Here is a 14,732-nt window from a genome sequence, read left to right as displayed (position 1 = left end):
TGCTAACAGCTGCTGCTGGTCCCTGCCTTGCCTCCTTCCCCCTGCTTTGCACCCACAGCGCATCCCTGAGGGCTCACCGGAGCTCCTGCAGCGGAGCAGGAGCGCTGCCCCACAGAGTAGCACCTCTGTGGATGAAGCCTCGCCTCCACGTGCCAAAACACGGCCCAAGTGGCACGGCTTAGCCTGACGAAGCTGGGCAAGGGGCTGCGGGGACCTGGGGGTGCCAAGCTGGTGGTGGTGGGACGGACAGACAGTGGGCTGCGTTGAAACCTGGTGCTGCAGCTTCCCAACCTGGTGCTGCTGCTTTGCCCAGGCCCTTGGTGGCCGCGCTCTCTCCGTGTGCTTTTCCTGGAGCAGCAGATGCCTCCCGCGGCCTCTGGGTCAGCCTGAAGCACCCCACGGCCCCCGTGACTGTGTGGAGACAGGAGATGGGAGCGAATTAGGCACCGTGCGATGTGGCTCTGCCATTTCCTTTGCTTTTAATGGAGAAAAAATTAAATATGTAGAGGCCACGCCGCCTCCTCGAGCTGCACAGCTGGAGGCCATAAATGTTTCATGCAAGCTGCCTGCACAGCCCAGCCCTTGTGGATTCGGGTGCCCGGGGACCTTGGGGTGCCCAGAGCAAGGCTGCAGTGGTCCAGAAAGGTGACACATTATCGTGCCATACTGAGGCAGGTGCAGTGGCAGCCCTGTGTTATGGGGGCCATAAATCATCGCTGCCACTGCCTTGCCACTGCTTCTAGGGCACCTGCACTCCTGTCCGTACCTGCGGGGATTGGCGTCAGCGATGGCAGCAAGGAGGAGACCAAACCCTGCGTGGCCGAGGGCTGCTGTAACACCAGAGCCCGCGTGGCCTCACTGCAGGGCCCCGAGGAGCCCAAATATTGAGGGTGCCAGCATCAGGCAGTGCCACGGCTTCCCAGCAGTGCACTCTGCCTGATCCCAGGCGTCTCTTTCTCCTGCTACAGCCACTCCAAGCTGCTGCAAAAAAACCCTTACAAACACATTAACAGCTCTTTGCACTTGGCTCTTTCCTCAGCCTGCAGGTCCCGAGGAAGCCTGTGCTCGAGGCCTGCTGGGCCGAGGCAGCGAAGGGGCCGGCGCTCAGCTCGGTCATGTTGCCATTACCAGGGCTGGGCACACCGTGAGCTCTGAGCAGCGGCCCCATGAGCTGAGCTGGTTCTTTTTGTGCCTCCAGGTGTACTTTGGGCTTTTATGGAAGGCCAAATGGGGCTTCTCGAGGTGATTATGGCACCTTTTGGCTCCAGCTGCCAAAATGTGGGGCCCTGCAGCTTGTTTCTCTTGGGAGTAGAATTTAACAACAGCTTCTTCTCGTCCTTCTGTCTCCTGGAACAAGGGGAGGAAGCAAAGGGTAGGGACAAGCTCCTGACCACAGGGTCACTGCCCTCTTGTTGCCATTGCCCAGCCCCAGAGCTTGGGGTCCCCACGGCCTGGGGGACACCGGGGCTGTCCCCACCCTTCCTCTGCCGTCTGACTGCATCCCAGCCGTTCCCCATCCTGCTCTTCCAAACCCCAAAGCACAGCATGCCCTGTGGCTTCAGTGCGTTTTGATCCAGACCGTGGTAACGTGATGGCAGCAGCCACATCCAGGTGCCCTGACAGCGTCCTGGCTGCCCCGTGCTGCATGGGGTGCAGTCAGAGAGCAGCAGTGCTCTGCGGAGCTGCAGCTGGGGCAAGGCTGGGGCTGAGAGCTTGTAGGTGGCCCCATACAAGCAAAACGGGAAACGTGAAGGATTTCTGTGTTCCTCAGCAGTGCTGACTGGAGGCAGCGCTTCCTGCACACCAGAAGGGCTGGCGTCATGAAACCGAGAAGCAATTAGAGGGAAGTGATTGCGTTATACAAATAAACCTCCCTGCCGATGTTTCTGGCACAAACACTGCGGCACTGAGTGAGCAGAACCTGTCCTGGGGAAGGGGGGAGAGCGGTGACCCCCAGGTCTTAGGAAAAACATCGAATGCCCTGGTAGCACCCAGGGGATTGCAAAGGTTTCCAAGGGGACCCTAGCTGCAGGTGGAATAGCATCTCACCTGGCGGAGGAGATGGCTGGGACGAGGGGACAGGAGGACTGGGCAGCCTGATGGGTGTGTGTGCATTGTTCTGTCAGCCCGAGGGCCGGGGCACAGCTGGGGACAGCCACAGCTGTGTGTCCTGCAGCTCCATGCTGTGTTCTTTGCACCACATCCCTGTGCACAACTGCACCCCTGCACTGCATGCTCTGTGCCCCTGTACCCTGCGCCATGGAGCACACAGCCAGCACCACGGAGCTGTGCAGCTCTGCCCCCTGACACCTCTGCACCTCGTGCTGCACACCCAGCACCTATACACTCTGCACTGCTGCAGCCCACACCTGTGCCTCATGCACATCTGCACTGTTTGGCTGTGCACTGCGCGCTGTGCACATGCCCTGTGTACCCCACCTCTGCTCCCTGTGCCTCCGCACCCCGCACTGTGCACTATGCACCATGCGCCCCACAGCACTGCACTGTGCACCTCTGCACCCCGCACTGTGCAGCTCTGCAGCGTGCGCCGTGCACCTCTGAACTGTGCACCCTGCGCTGTGCACCACTGACCCCTGCACCTCTGCAGCTCTGCATCTCCGCAGTCTCCTTTGCCCTCTGGACTGTGCACCTGCGCGCTCTGCACTAAGCACCGTGCAGCTGTGCACCACGACCTGTGCAGTGCGCGATGTGCACCGTGCAGCCGTGCAGCTCTGCACTGTGTGCCCATGCAACTCTGCCTGCAGCTGTGCGCCTTTGAAGTCAGCACCCTGCACCTCTGCACCGTGCACCCTGCGCCTCTGCACCGTGCAGCACTGCACCCTGCCCTCCTGCACCGTACAGCTCTGCGTTTTGCAGCGTGCATCGCGCACCTCTCTGCAGCGCGCCCCGCACTCCTTTGCCCCGCAACCCCCCCCCAGCGTTTGGCGGCGCCGGCGGCGTTTGGGCCTCGTCGCGCTCCGTCGTCACGTGACGGCCGCGGCCAGCGCAGCGCTTCCGGGTGGCCGCGATGGCTGCGGAGCCCTGGTGAGCACCGGGGGGGGGGAGCGGGGCCGGGGGGGGGCCGGGCGGCACCGAGCTGGGCCTGAGGCGCTGTCCCCATCCCCTTCCCGTCCCTGTCGCTGTCCGCAGGCTGTCGCAGCACGCCGCCGCCTGCCGCCTGGCGCAGGAGCTCGCCGAGAGGATCCGGGAGAGGGAGCGGCGGCAGCGGGGCGGGGAGAGCCCGGCACAGGTACGGGGGGGCCCTGAGGGGCGGGGGGGTGCCCCGGGGGGCCCCAGCGCGATCCCCGCGACCGGGCGGTGTCTGGAGGGCGCCGGGTGCCCGGGGCCGATCCCCGCAGCCCGCTGGCGTTCAGCAGCACCAAGCTGTGTGGGAGCCGCTCGGAGCCTTCCCTGCGCCACAGCTGCCCGAGGCTGGGTTTGGTGCAAACCCCGCGCTGAGAGCTGCGTGAGGGCAGCGCTGCCCGGCCCCGGCCCCTGCCCCTGCCCCTGCCCCGTGCTTCCCAGCGCGGCGTCCCCGCAGTCCAGCAGCAGCTGAAGGCGGCTCCCTGGCAGCGCTTGGTTCTACTGCAAACACGGCCCCAGCAATCAGGGGGCTGTTTCCACAACACAAGCGCCTGTTGAGAAATCCGCGGCTGAGCTGGCGTTTATTCTGTGACTCCTCGGTGGTTTAAGGGAGTAAAAGACTTTGGACGGGCTTTATCTTGCGGGGAGAATCTGAGCGAGTTGTTATTTCCATAGCGTTTGACCATTAGTGTGGCTAAAAAAAGCCCCTCCTTGCTTATTGCTAAATAAAAATAGAGCATAACATTTCCAATGGAAAAAAAAACAGGGAAAGGTTTCAAGGCAGCACTTAAAATCCGCCAACTCTGCTCTGTTGAGCTGTTCATAAAACTTCCCTTGGCTTCTTGTTACTTTTTTTTTTTCTGTCCCCCTTTAATGGCAGTGAAGCCTTTGTTAGAACAGCACGAGTTCTGGCCGGAGGAGCAGAGGCAGCGTGCAGGTGAGCTGACTGCCCGGCCACAAACACCCGCAGCTGCTGTGCTGGTTGCAGGCGGCGCTCTGCAGCTGCCTGTGAGTGCAGGAAACGTGCACGGGAAGGGAAAACCTCCTTTGTACGGCAGGGCTTGGGGGCACGCAGTGAGCCGGGCTGCCCTAGCAGCGTCTGTGCCCCGCTGTGGCTCTGGAGCTGTGTCTGCACGCGGGCTGTGCAGCGCTCCAGCTGCGTGCTCTCAGGCCTGCCTCAAAGTTCTGCTGCCGTTCATCACCGTGTTTGGGAACAAGGCCCCCTGTGTCAGAGGGGCTTAAAGCCCTGAGGGTCTCAGGTGATTTTGCAGCCCAGTTCGGGCTGATGCTGTGTGTAGAAGCACATACAGCCATAATTAGGGAGAGCTGTGTAGTTAGTTGCAGCCATGATGGCCTTTCCTAGCATTCTGAGCAGTTGGAATGAAAACAAATACCATTTTGGAGGAAAAATTCAGAGGACAGCGTCAGTCTAACTTGGGAAGGGGTGGGGAAAAGAGGAGAGTTCCTGCAAGCCTCAGCCCTGCTTGGAGCCGGGAGTGTGAAGGGCTGAGCTGTGCTTTGAGGGAGAGCAGACACGGCCGAGCCGTGAGCAAGGCAGGGTGAGGAAGGGCCAGGTGGCACAGGTGGGACTGAGAAGGGAAATGGGGCAAAGCTGGATGTCTTTGGGATCTGTCCTGAAGTCTGGAAGAGTTCAGTGGAGGCAGTGTCTGAACCTGCAGCGAGCTTTCTCTGACCATGAGAAAGACGCCCAGTGGCAGAAGGAGCTGGCGCCCGTATTTGTATTAAAGATCAGAGGGGAGGACTGGAAAATATTAAAATGTGCTGAAATACTTTGCCCATAAAGGAGCCTGTTTATAAAGACTTGAAAGAAAGCTCACCATATGAAACAGCACCAATGCATTAGAAGCGTGGTTGTGAAATTTGTACTTTTTATCTCATTTTGTAAGCAGCCCAGCCCAGTTAACTGCTCTGAGGCAGGCTGTCGTGGTTGAGGATGGAGCCTTTCCTGCCAGTAAAGCTGAAGTTAATTTTTTTGTCACCTGCATGTAATAGTGCTGCATGCTGTGCAGATACAATTCGGACGGTTCTTTTTTCTTCCCCTGCAGCTCAATGTGTTCATCAGATCGTCGCTGCAGAATCTCAAGGAGAAGATCAGTCAGCTGAGGGACTTGCTGCTTCGGGATGTGTCGATGCACCAAATGTATCCCTGGAAACATCTCCTCGACCTTCCCCAGTGTAGGAGAGAGTGCAAAACCAAGCTGGAATTGGAACGAAGCTCTGCCATGCAGTTAGGGCTTCTTCCTCATTCCACTTCGGGAAGATTTTGTCACTACAGTTTTGCCAGTGGTGATGTTTAATATTTTTATTGCAGCTATAGTGTAGGAAGAATGGGGAGCGTGAGCATCCCTGCTACTGCAGGCATGAGGCTGGTTTTAGTTCTCTTCTTGCTGGGAGGGAGCTAAGCAAGATGTTCTGCCTCGCCTCAGGCAACTGTCGTCATCTTGCCTGTGCTCCGTGCTGCCGCGGTGGGCTGGCTTGTGAGCCCAATTCACTCATCCAGCAGAAAGCACAGAAAGCACGCTGCCTTTTACCTTTTCTCTTGTCTCAGTCGCTGGCTGCAGGGGTGCCAGTGTGTGCACAAAGGAAGGGTGAAACCTTGCTCAGGGTGTGGGCAGGGAGGTGCCAGCCCTGACGTGCAGTGGCTGAAGGAGCCCAGCACCTTCAGAGTGCTGTCGACGTGCCTTGGAGTGAGACAGGGGGTTCCTCTGGTACCGGCTGCCCTGGGGTTCTGGGATGCTCAGACTCGGGGAAGCACGCCCGCCTCCCTGAGGATGTGTCCGGCAGCGATCGGACTGAACGAACAAATGTTTAATTTCAAGCTTACTGTAGCAGAAGTCCCTTCAGAGCATGAGCCCGCTGAGTGCTGTGCTGATGGCCTTGGGTTAAACTTTTCTGCCAAGGGAGTGCTTTGGAACGGAGGAATGCTGCTGTGGCAGAAAGCAGACACAGCTCAGTACAGCTATTGCATAATCGATGCAGCAGGGCTTGGAAGAGAGCTCCTAGTCCTTTGGAAAGTCTCTAAAGAAAAAAAGAGAAAAGTAATCACATGTCACCTGTCAAAGCCACAGCACTTGGGACATCTTGGTGCCAGTGTTGCGGAGCGGGCCAGCTGCTTTTTAGTAGTTAATGAAGGCAGAACTATGTTGGATGTAGGATTCTTAACACTTTAACTGATTTGGCAGTAAAAAGCCTCCCACTTTCACTGACTGTGCTAGATGATGAGCTGAATATCACACTGCAGTCACTGTATGAATCCTTGTCTTTGAGGTTGGTAAACTTTGGAGGGGAGTTTTTAATAAAAGCAGGTTCATCCAGAGATGTAGCACCTCTCCTGGTGGGTGTTCCTTTGTTCCATTGTAGTTATTTTCATGATCAGGAGGTCAGATTTATTTTAAGAATGTGTGGAATGCTTTATTTTATGTATGAAAGTTTTCCAGTGTTTTAAGCTTGGTCCTTAACCAGGTCTCATTAGCACCCAGATGGAGGGGGACAGGAGGCAGAATTTGGTGGATGAACTTGTCACGCGGCAGAAGCAACTTGAGGCGTCTTACAGGAACGAAGGCCCGGAGCCAGATGTGACAAGGTATGACACTGCTGCCTTAAGTGAGCAGCGTGACTCGTGTTGGGTTTGTCCGGAGCTGTGAAGTGATCCATGGAGTTCATTCACCTGTAGCCACGTGCGCTTCCATTCGCTTGGAAATCCTGTGCTTTTTTTAGCAACAATGTCATTAATGCCTGCCAAAGCCGAGGAGGACAAGGGAGTGGAGAGCTGCTTGGAAGAGGCAACAGCAGACTGAGAGATCACTGAGCTGGGCTGACGGTGCCACCAGCTCTCTGTGACTTGTAGGAGAACTGTTGGGACGAGTCCCCAAAGGTCATATTTTGCAGCAGTCAGTGAGGCCTGTCAAATGGAACGCTACATTTTCATTTCTATTTTGGCACGTCAGAACAGCACAGAGCGATGTGTTATCGGAAAAGAGATGTGACTGTAATTCTGGGGGGGTGGTTCAGCAAGGGGGCTGACTGAAATATCCCTGAGACAAGAGGGAAGAGCTTTGTCTGTAAAACTCACCTTCTATTCTTAATCTTTTTTCCTAGTGCATGAATATTGAAGAGATTGTGTTTGAGTGGAAAAAGCAGTCTGAATTATTTTTGTGCCTTCAGTGAGTTCCTTCACAGCTGGGAAAAATAATTACGGATAATAGCCTGCAATTTGTGCTCTCCTTATGCAGGCCCTACATAGCCTCTTTTTATTGGAATGACTTGGAGCTGCTGTCCCTAATGTGTTCTTAGAAATAATCCATCTGGGGTCGTCCCTCTGATCAGGAGGAAAAGGAGAGCCTTTCCTTGAAGTGTGAGCCTCAGGCCTCTTGTCCAAATAAGCAGTTGGCATCCTGTGAGGTGGGTTTGGTGGGAGTCACACAGATGCTGTGTCCCTAACATACAAACCACTGAGCTGTTACATGCTTCAGTAGCAAGAGCTGTACACGAGACATCTTTTAACGTGGTTGCTGCAGCTTGCAGGCCTGTAAACTCCGTGTGCACTGGAATATAGAAGGATGAGTTGGTTCTCACAACTTATCAATGGGCTTCTGAGTTTTATCTTTCAACACCAGCTTCTAGCCGAGGAATTCCACATGGGAGTATTTGCTACCTTTGGGTGTACTTCTCAGTTTTTGGTAGCTTCGTTTTCTGTGTAAGCCCGTGTGTGTCTTGCTGAGGAACTCCTTGCAGCTACTGCACATCTAAGCTTTCGTGTCTCCCTGAAATAGCAAAGTAACAGTGTGTGTGTTTGCTGAGCAGCAGATTCCTGTGAATTCATTGCACTTTCCCACTTCAAAGAGCATAGAGCAAAGAGCTTTTCACAGCCTCTCTTTTCGTCTTGTTCCTCTTCTTTTCCCCCTGTTGTGTTTCCAGTGACATCCCCACTGGTCAGGAGGAAAGGTGTATGCTGAGTTCAGCCTGGCACTGCACACGTGCTAACCAGGCAGATGCATAAAGGCTGAAAGTGCTGCTAACCAGCCTCCGTCTCTTCTGCCTCTTTGTCTGCGAAAGCTGATATTAATATGAGACTCCTTTTTCTTTGACACGTGTTTAAATTGATTAATGAATTAGCTGGTGCTGGAAGGAGAGGAGAAGAGTGGTAGCAATAAATAAATCTTGTTCCTCAGTTGGTAGCCAGGCTACAGTCTACAAAATGCAGCTGTCATTTCCTTCTTCCTTCGCAAGCAAATGCTACCTTAGCACAGTATTAGGGCTCTGAATGGAATCAATCAGAATTGAAGTGGTCTGTCTAGGGATAAAATCCTGATGATTCACTGTGGGATGTGCTTTGATCTCTATGAGGCCTGAGTCAGCATTTGTGCAAAAAAATTAAAAGCCCCACGGTGGAAGAGTCTGACTGACCTGTGTCCTGAGTCCAGGGGCATGGTTAAGTACTGCTGTGTGGAGGAGTTACAGTTTTAGCTGAATCCCTGTGCAGGTAATTGTGTTACTCTTCCCAACTTTTCCCTACAGCGTGGCTGAGCAGCTCGTCCTCACCTCTCTGACCCGTGGTGCAGTGAGACCTGCCGCTGAAGGGTTGCAGGGGGAAACCTCTGCAGTACAGACGTGTAATGCAGATGTTTGTGGGGTTTTGTTAATTTTAGCTTGTGCTTCTAAATGTCAGGCGCTTTCTAATGTGCTGTATTCACTGGACCTGTTCTGGCAAATGCACAGCTCTGCCTTTTAAACATCCACGTGTGAAGGTGCTTCTGTGAGGCAGCGCCTTAGAGCCCTCGTGAGTTTTTCACCTTTTTGCAATTTGTCAGCTCTTGGTCTTGGGACAGAGTAAAATGTCACGTGTTTTTAAATCCTCACGTTTTTTAACATTTTTGCTGATATTCATTGAAAACCAGTCCCTTGGAAAGGGCGGACACAGTTTTGGTGCTGTCCTAGGCTAAAAACCTGGGTAGCAATGTGGGTGTTGTGTCTGAATGTTCCTGCTGAAAACCAGATCTTTTTTCCAGCCTCCTTACTTAGTGTTCCTTGAGGAACTGCTGTACCTGCTCCAAAGTGTCACTGACCTAGTGTTCTGTATTCTGTTGGGTGTTGCTGTAGAGAAGTTACCATGTGCACGTTCCTTGAGGGTCTGTTCAGCGCCGTGGTGCAGAGGTTGGTTTCTCCTTGCTTTTGTTCTCCGGCGGGGTGTTCGGTATGTCCAAAGCAGGCATTTTGCCCTGAGGTTGGCCAGCTTTGTGTACCTGTACGCTGGCAGTGCAGCACCTGCGACAGGTGCAGAAACGGGGGGATTGGGTCTCACCCCACCCACTAATTCCTCAGTGGCTTTGGCATTTCCTGGGGTGTGGTGCAAATCCAGGTGGTGCATTGATGATAGCTTTTACATCCGACGCCGAGACAACTGACACTGGTAAAATCCCGAGTGGGCAACGTTTCTGCAGGGGCTGGGGGCGTGAGAAGGCTCCCGTCTGCTCTGAGCAGTGCATAAACTGATGTGCCTGCTGGAAAATTGGCCTTGAGTGAGAGGAGTCCCTGCAGGCTGCGGAGCTGGCAGGGCCAGGGCTGAACCTCGAGCTGCCCTGGCATTAAGGTGTTGAGGCAGACAGGAGGAAAATACCAAAATCCCATGATAATTTCATGCTCCATTAGAAATGATCAGGGAAACCAGTATTTTCCAGCATAAGATAACATCAGAGACAGTGCTTATTTTCTAGTGTTGCAAGGCTCGAAATTTAATAGTTCTCTTTTAACTTCTTTAATTAAAAATGGATAAAACTATGCCAACTATTCTCTGGCTGGTGAATTCACACCCCTGCCCTGTTCTCCCTTGTAGGTCTGGCTTTCAGTGGTATGGGCAGAGATGTAGCCAGCACCCGAGTGTCGTGCCAGGAAGTCAGACCTTTCCCTTGCATGAGGCAGGCTGCAGGTGGGTCGGTCAGGAAGGAGTTTGTCCCCCCTGCGTGCCCTGTGGCTTGCAGGGACAGAAGACAGCAGTGCCTGGCAGGGTTAGGCTGCTGTTTGCAGCAGTCGGTTTCCCTGAAGTGGTTACAGCCTCCTGGAACAGCCTGCATTGGGTTGCAAAGGCCACGGTGTCTGAAGGCTGAAATTTTTGAGTCGGAAAGCTTTAGCCACTGCATTAGAAAAATCAGCACGTGTTGTTTGATTAAGTTCTAACAGTGACACTTTTCTCTGGTTTTGTATTGGTTTTCCGTATCTAATCCATCTCTGATGTGACAGCACAAATTTTCAGAAGTCGTTTTCTTTCCAGCAGTCTTTCTTTTCATTAACCTTCTTGCACCACTGATCACATATTTATTGTCCCCATGGCCTGTAATTGTGAAGGTTTTGCTAGAATTAATCTTCGTTTATGTTTGGTCACCATTCAGTGAGTTTTACATCCTTTGAAAACTGCTGTAAAGCTATTTCTGATTGTGAAGTACAGTGGTCTTAATGCTCTTGGTATTTATCCTAACTGACAACTTGGGCCAGAACACAGGGCAGGACGCTATATTGCTTTGGGATAACGTTAGTTTCCCTTCCGGCGTTGTCGGCCTTAATTAAGATGCAACTGGAATTTTCCAAGAGAAAATTGCACCGTTTGCGTGACTCTGCCTGAGTAGGGTCACTCAGGCTTTCTGTAATTGGGTTTCAATTGGCAATTTCAGAATCGTCTCCCCTCTTTTCTCCTTCGAAAGAGATATGTGCAGGTACCATAACAGAGACTTAAGAGAAGCAGGAATGCCAGTGATTTCATATCATTTGAAAGGGAGAAGCGGAAAAAACAACTACAAACGTTGACTTTCTGGAAATGAAACAATATCAAAATACATCTGTGGAGGCAAAGGAATCAAGAATATTCCTCCTCCTGTCTGACCAGGGAGTCAGTGTGTGGGACTGTTTGCAGATTACCAGTGAGTAAATTAAAGTTGTGTGTGCCTTAACATTCCTTTTTGATTTCTTTGAATTTCTCAAAATGCAGAAATTTTTAATGGCCATGAGACACAAAGCATCTTAAGTAATAACTACCCTAAATAACTTCTGGAAGAGTCCACAGTCTTTTTCTTATTTTTTTTTTTGGACGTGCGTTAATGCCACGTCCAGTATTTTTTCTGTTTAAATACTTTTCTGTCGAATGTAAGGTATTTAGGTCTTAATCCAAACTGATGTTTTGCCTTATGCCAAATGGGCATCAAGTGCCTGACGTTAGTCCATGAGCCGCTAGGTGTTTAAAAGCTTTTGAGAATCTGGCTCTTGCTTATGGAGGAGCAGATGTCCTTTGGAAAAGGAGATTAAAAAGCAGTAATTTTTGACGTGCCTTTAACATATCTTTCTGCTGATGGAAGCTTTTTAGGGTCTTCTGACATCAGATGCAATTAGCCTGATGTCTAAGAAGATCAATGAAAAAGTTTCTCAAAAGGGTGGAAGAAGAGGCAAATTGTCCACTCAGAAACCGATGCTTGAGAGTGCTGATGCCTGAGTCATGGGATCAAATCAAGGGCCTGGGGCAGGATTTTCCAGGATTAATACGTCTTTGGCCATGTAGTTACAAGAAAAAATGCTTCTAATTGTCCCAGCGTTGCTCTCGTCCACTGCATTGTGTCTCTGTGCTTGGGTCTTCTCCCTGCAGAGCACTCGTCACCTGGAAGCGCTCCCTGGGTGGCAGCGTGTGCAGGTGTGACCGCGAGCAGCAGCGCCCTGTGCACCGCTGTGCACAAAACCCGGGGGGGTTGGGTCCGTGTGAAATGCCAGGAAGGTGCCAGGAAGGTGTGCAGCCTTCCCGCGGTTTGGTCTGTGCTCAGCATCCCAGGGGCTCTCCAAGGTCCTCGCTGAGGTCAGCCTGACTGTGGTTATGGGAACGCCGTACGCACATGGATCTGTAAGGAGCTGCAAAGAGATGCTGTTTTTTTGCAGAGATTTCTCTGTATCTAAACACAACAGAGGAAGGTAAGTCAAACCCCACACTTTTAGGCATTGTGCTCCAGATTGTGCCTGCTTGCCTTTTATTAGTGGTTAATGCTCGTTAGCCTCAGGAAAAGTTGTCAGTAGGAGGGCAGCTTTCCAGGCTGAGCTGCTTGCTTTACATTTTGCCTCCTAAGTTTGCTCAAAGCTCCCTGAAGTGCCCTGCCCGAGGTTGCTCCTGCACCAGCATCACTCCCAGGGTGTTCTGGTGCAGGCTTACCGGAGTCCTTGTAGTTCTCATCCCAGAGGAGTGTGAGTGGGCTGTGGGATCCCACTGCTCTCTTCTGCTGAGCAACTGTCCTGCGGGGTGCGTGGCTCTGCTGTGGCCACCGCAGCATAAGAAGGGCTGGTGTAGAAGGAGGGTGGTGGTACCTGAGAGCTCACTGTCATGGAAGTGTTCCCTGGGGTGCATGTCTTGAGGTCTGCATGGAAAAGTGAAGTCCCAGGGAATTAAAACATGGGTGTGAGCCGTGTCGTGAAGGTCCCTGTCCCCGGGGATGCTCCTGCTGCAGGAGCACCCCGTCCAGCCTGAGCGGGTGTGCTGGTGCCCAGCTACATGTGTGGGTCCCACTCTGCCCTCGCCCAGCGTGGTGCTGCTCCCTGGTGGGTGCCTGGTGTCTGCACGAGCTGGAGCTGCCCTTCTGCCCTGCCAGCCAGGAGCTGCCCCACCAGCGTCGTGGGCAGGAATCAGGGGGCTGGGAGGTGCCGCAGAGCAGCCGTGCCCTCCGGGTGTGCTGCTAGCCGTGTAGCTGGCAGGGAGTTTGTGGTTTTTAAAGCCGGGGGGAGCAGTCGGTGGGGCTGTAGAAAAGTGGTGGTGAGCAGCACAGCGTCCCTGTGCATATGAGAGGTGCTGATTCCTTCTCACTCACGGTGCCAGCGCTGCCCGTCCTGCGGGCCTCGGGTCTCCTTGGGTCTTCTGGGGACAGCCCCGTTTGGGAAGGTGCCGGGGCCACTCGGAAGAGCTCGTCCTCATGCCGTGTCTCCTGTTTGTTTTTTCAGGGAGGAGAGCTTTTGTTCTGTAAGTTAAAAGTTCTGTAAGTTAAGTTAAAACATCATACTTGTTGTTTGATTTACTAGCTCGGAGCTTCCTAAAATTCCCTGCCTGCCGGTGTGAGCAGTTAAACCGTAAGTGAGAGAATACCTGCCTTCTCTGCGGGGGCTGACCTGTGGAGCTGAGCAGAGGTGCTCGGAGTGCTTCAAAGACTTCTACTGTACGACTGTATCCTTAAGGGGATGCTCAAGTGATCCTGCAACCGATTGTCATATGACCCAGGTTTTGTTTAAAATTCAGTCGTGCTGATCAGTCTTCTAAAGCCGTAAGCCTTGCTGTGTGGCCTTGGTCTAAAGTAAGCACTGGTTGACTAATCTAAGTTACTCGGGAAGTTTTATAGGAATTATCGGTGAAACAATGCCTTCTGAAAGATAAGCCCTCACTTGTTAAGCAATGACATAGCCCCCTGATTTTAAACCCCATCATCTTTTATACTTGGGCACATTGCTAAGCCTCATAATTAGTTAAATCTGCTCCTATAATCAAAAGCTATCCGCACACTCCACTGCTCTGTGACGGTTTCAAAGATTTACGTGATTAACTTGGCGGAGGCGGTGGGTGGCTAATTGGATAAGCTTTAATCTTCACACCACCAAAGCGAAACATGGGAAGATCAGAGGAAGTAGGAAGTTCTGCTGTGTTGTGTGGGAAGGTAGTTACCAAACATGTCAAAAAGATTATTGTAACGAGCAGACCTGTTGTCATGACCCAACCTACAAGAATAGGGCAGATTACTGGGGGGGGGGGGGAGGGAGAGAGAGTGCAAATTATTTCAAATTTGCTTGCCTTGGCTTTTTTGACAGGCAGAAATAGTTGTGTTCTTAGCGAGCAAAGAGCTTTATGTTCCTTTTGCTTTATTTAAGCAATTTTGTCAGGTGTTGTTAACCCTAGATTGTGTGTGCTTGTTAATTGCACTGCTGGACTGTGGCTGTAATGATCTTTGTCTACAGAAGTGCAATGCGTCGTTACACTTGGCTCTGTGAACCTGAGACTAGAAGAGTAAGAGTGGGCTTAACCCTCCAAAGCGATGGAGAAATCTAGGTAATGTGTAAAATGGTATTTCAGAGTTATCTTTAATTAAACCTGATCCTAGCTCGATAAATACCCGTGAGTTTTCATGGAGGCGCAGAGAACTGACGTGCAGAAATCCCCCGGCTCTTTGTTCCAGGTGCTGCCCATGAAAGCCGGGTGGTTGCTGGGACAGGAGGCAGTTTGGGGTCTGCTCCAGAGCGATGGCCCAGCACCATCAGGGTGGTTAAGAGAGATTTTGTGGTTAACAATAAGCACTTCGTAGTGTTGCAGGAACAAATGTCACTTATTTGGTTCTGACAAATCCATTGCTTTAAGATGAAATTAAGTGAATGCATTTAAAATTTAAAGTGAGAAGGAATTAGAGGTTCTCAAATTTAAATGGCTGTGAACACAACATGAAGTGTGTCTAATTTATGGATGGCCCAAAACTCACATGACAGAGATGATTTTTTTCCAGCAGTGTTGATTCATCACATGGCCAGGAGATGTCTCTAGTTCACCGTAATTCCTCAGGGATCTCCTAGGCACAAATCGTGGCTTTTGCTTAAATACCTTTGCTGTAAAACTTCGGTCACCCTTCTGCAGA

At 52.2% G+C, this 14,732-nt stretch overlaps 1 protein-coding gene across 1 annotated transcript in view; it reads left to right on the top strand.

Moving 5' to 3' along the window:
• The first annotated feature begins 2,672 nt into the window (after positions 1–2,672).
• STX8 (syntaxin 8) overlaps positions 2,673–14,732 on the top strand; it is a 96,851-nt gene continuing 84,791 nt past the window's right edge. Inside the window, exons 1-4 of the mRNA XM_084492194.1 lie at positions 2,673–3,045; positions 3,151–3,250; positions 5,151–5,245; positions 6,578–6,688. Coding sequence (XP_084348320.1) covers positions 3,029–3,045; positions 3,151–3,250; positions 5,151–5,245; positions 6,578–6,688 — 323 coding nt within the window. The 5' untranslated portion in view covers positions 2,673–3,028. The remainder of the gene's footprint in view (positions 3,046–3,150; positions 3,251–5,150; positions 5,246–6,577; positions 6,689–14,732) is intronic.

The sequence above is a fragment of the Aythya ferina genome (genome assembly GCF_964211825.1).
Source record: "Aythya ferina genome assembly, chromosome: 18".
NCBI classification, from domain to species: Eukaryota; Metazoa; Chordata; class Aves; order Anseriformes; family Anatidae; genus Aythya; species Aythya ferina.
This window is presented reverse-complemented; position numbering and strand designations above follow the sequence as displayed.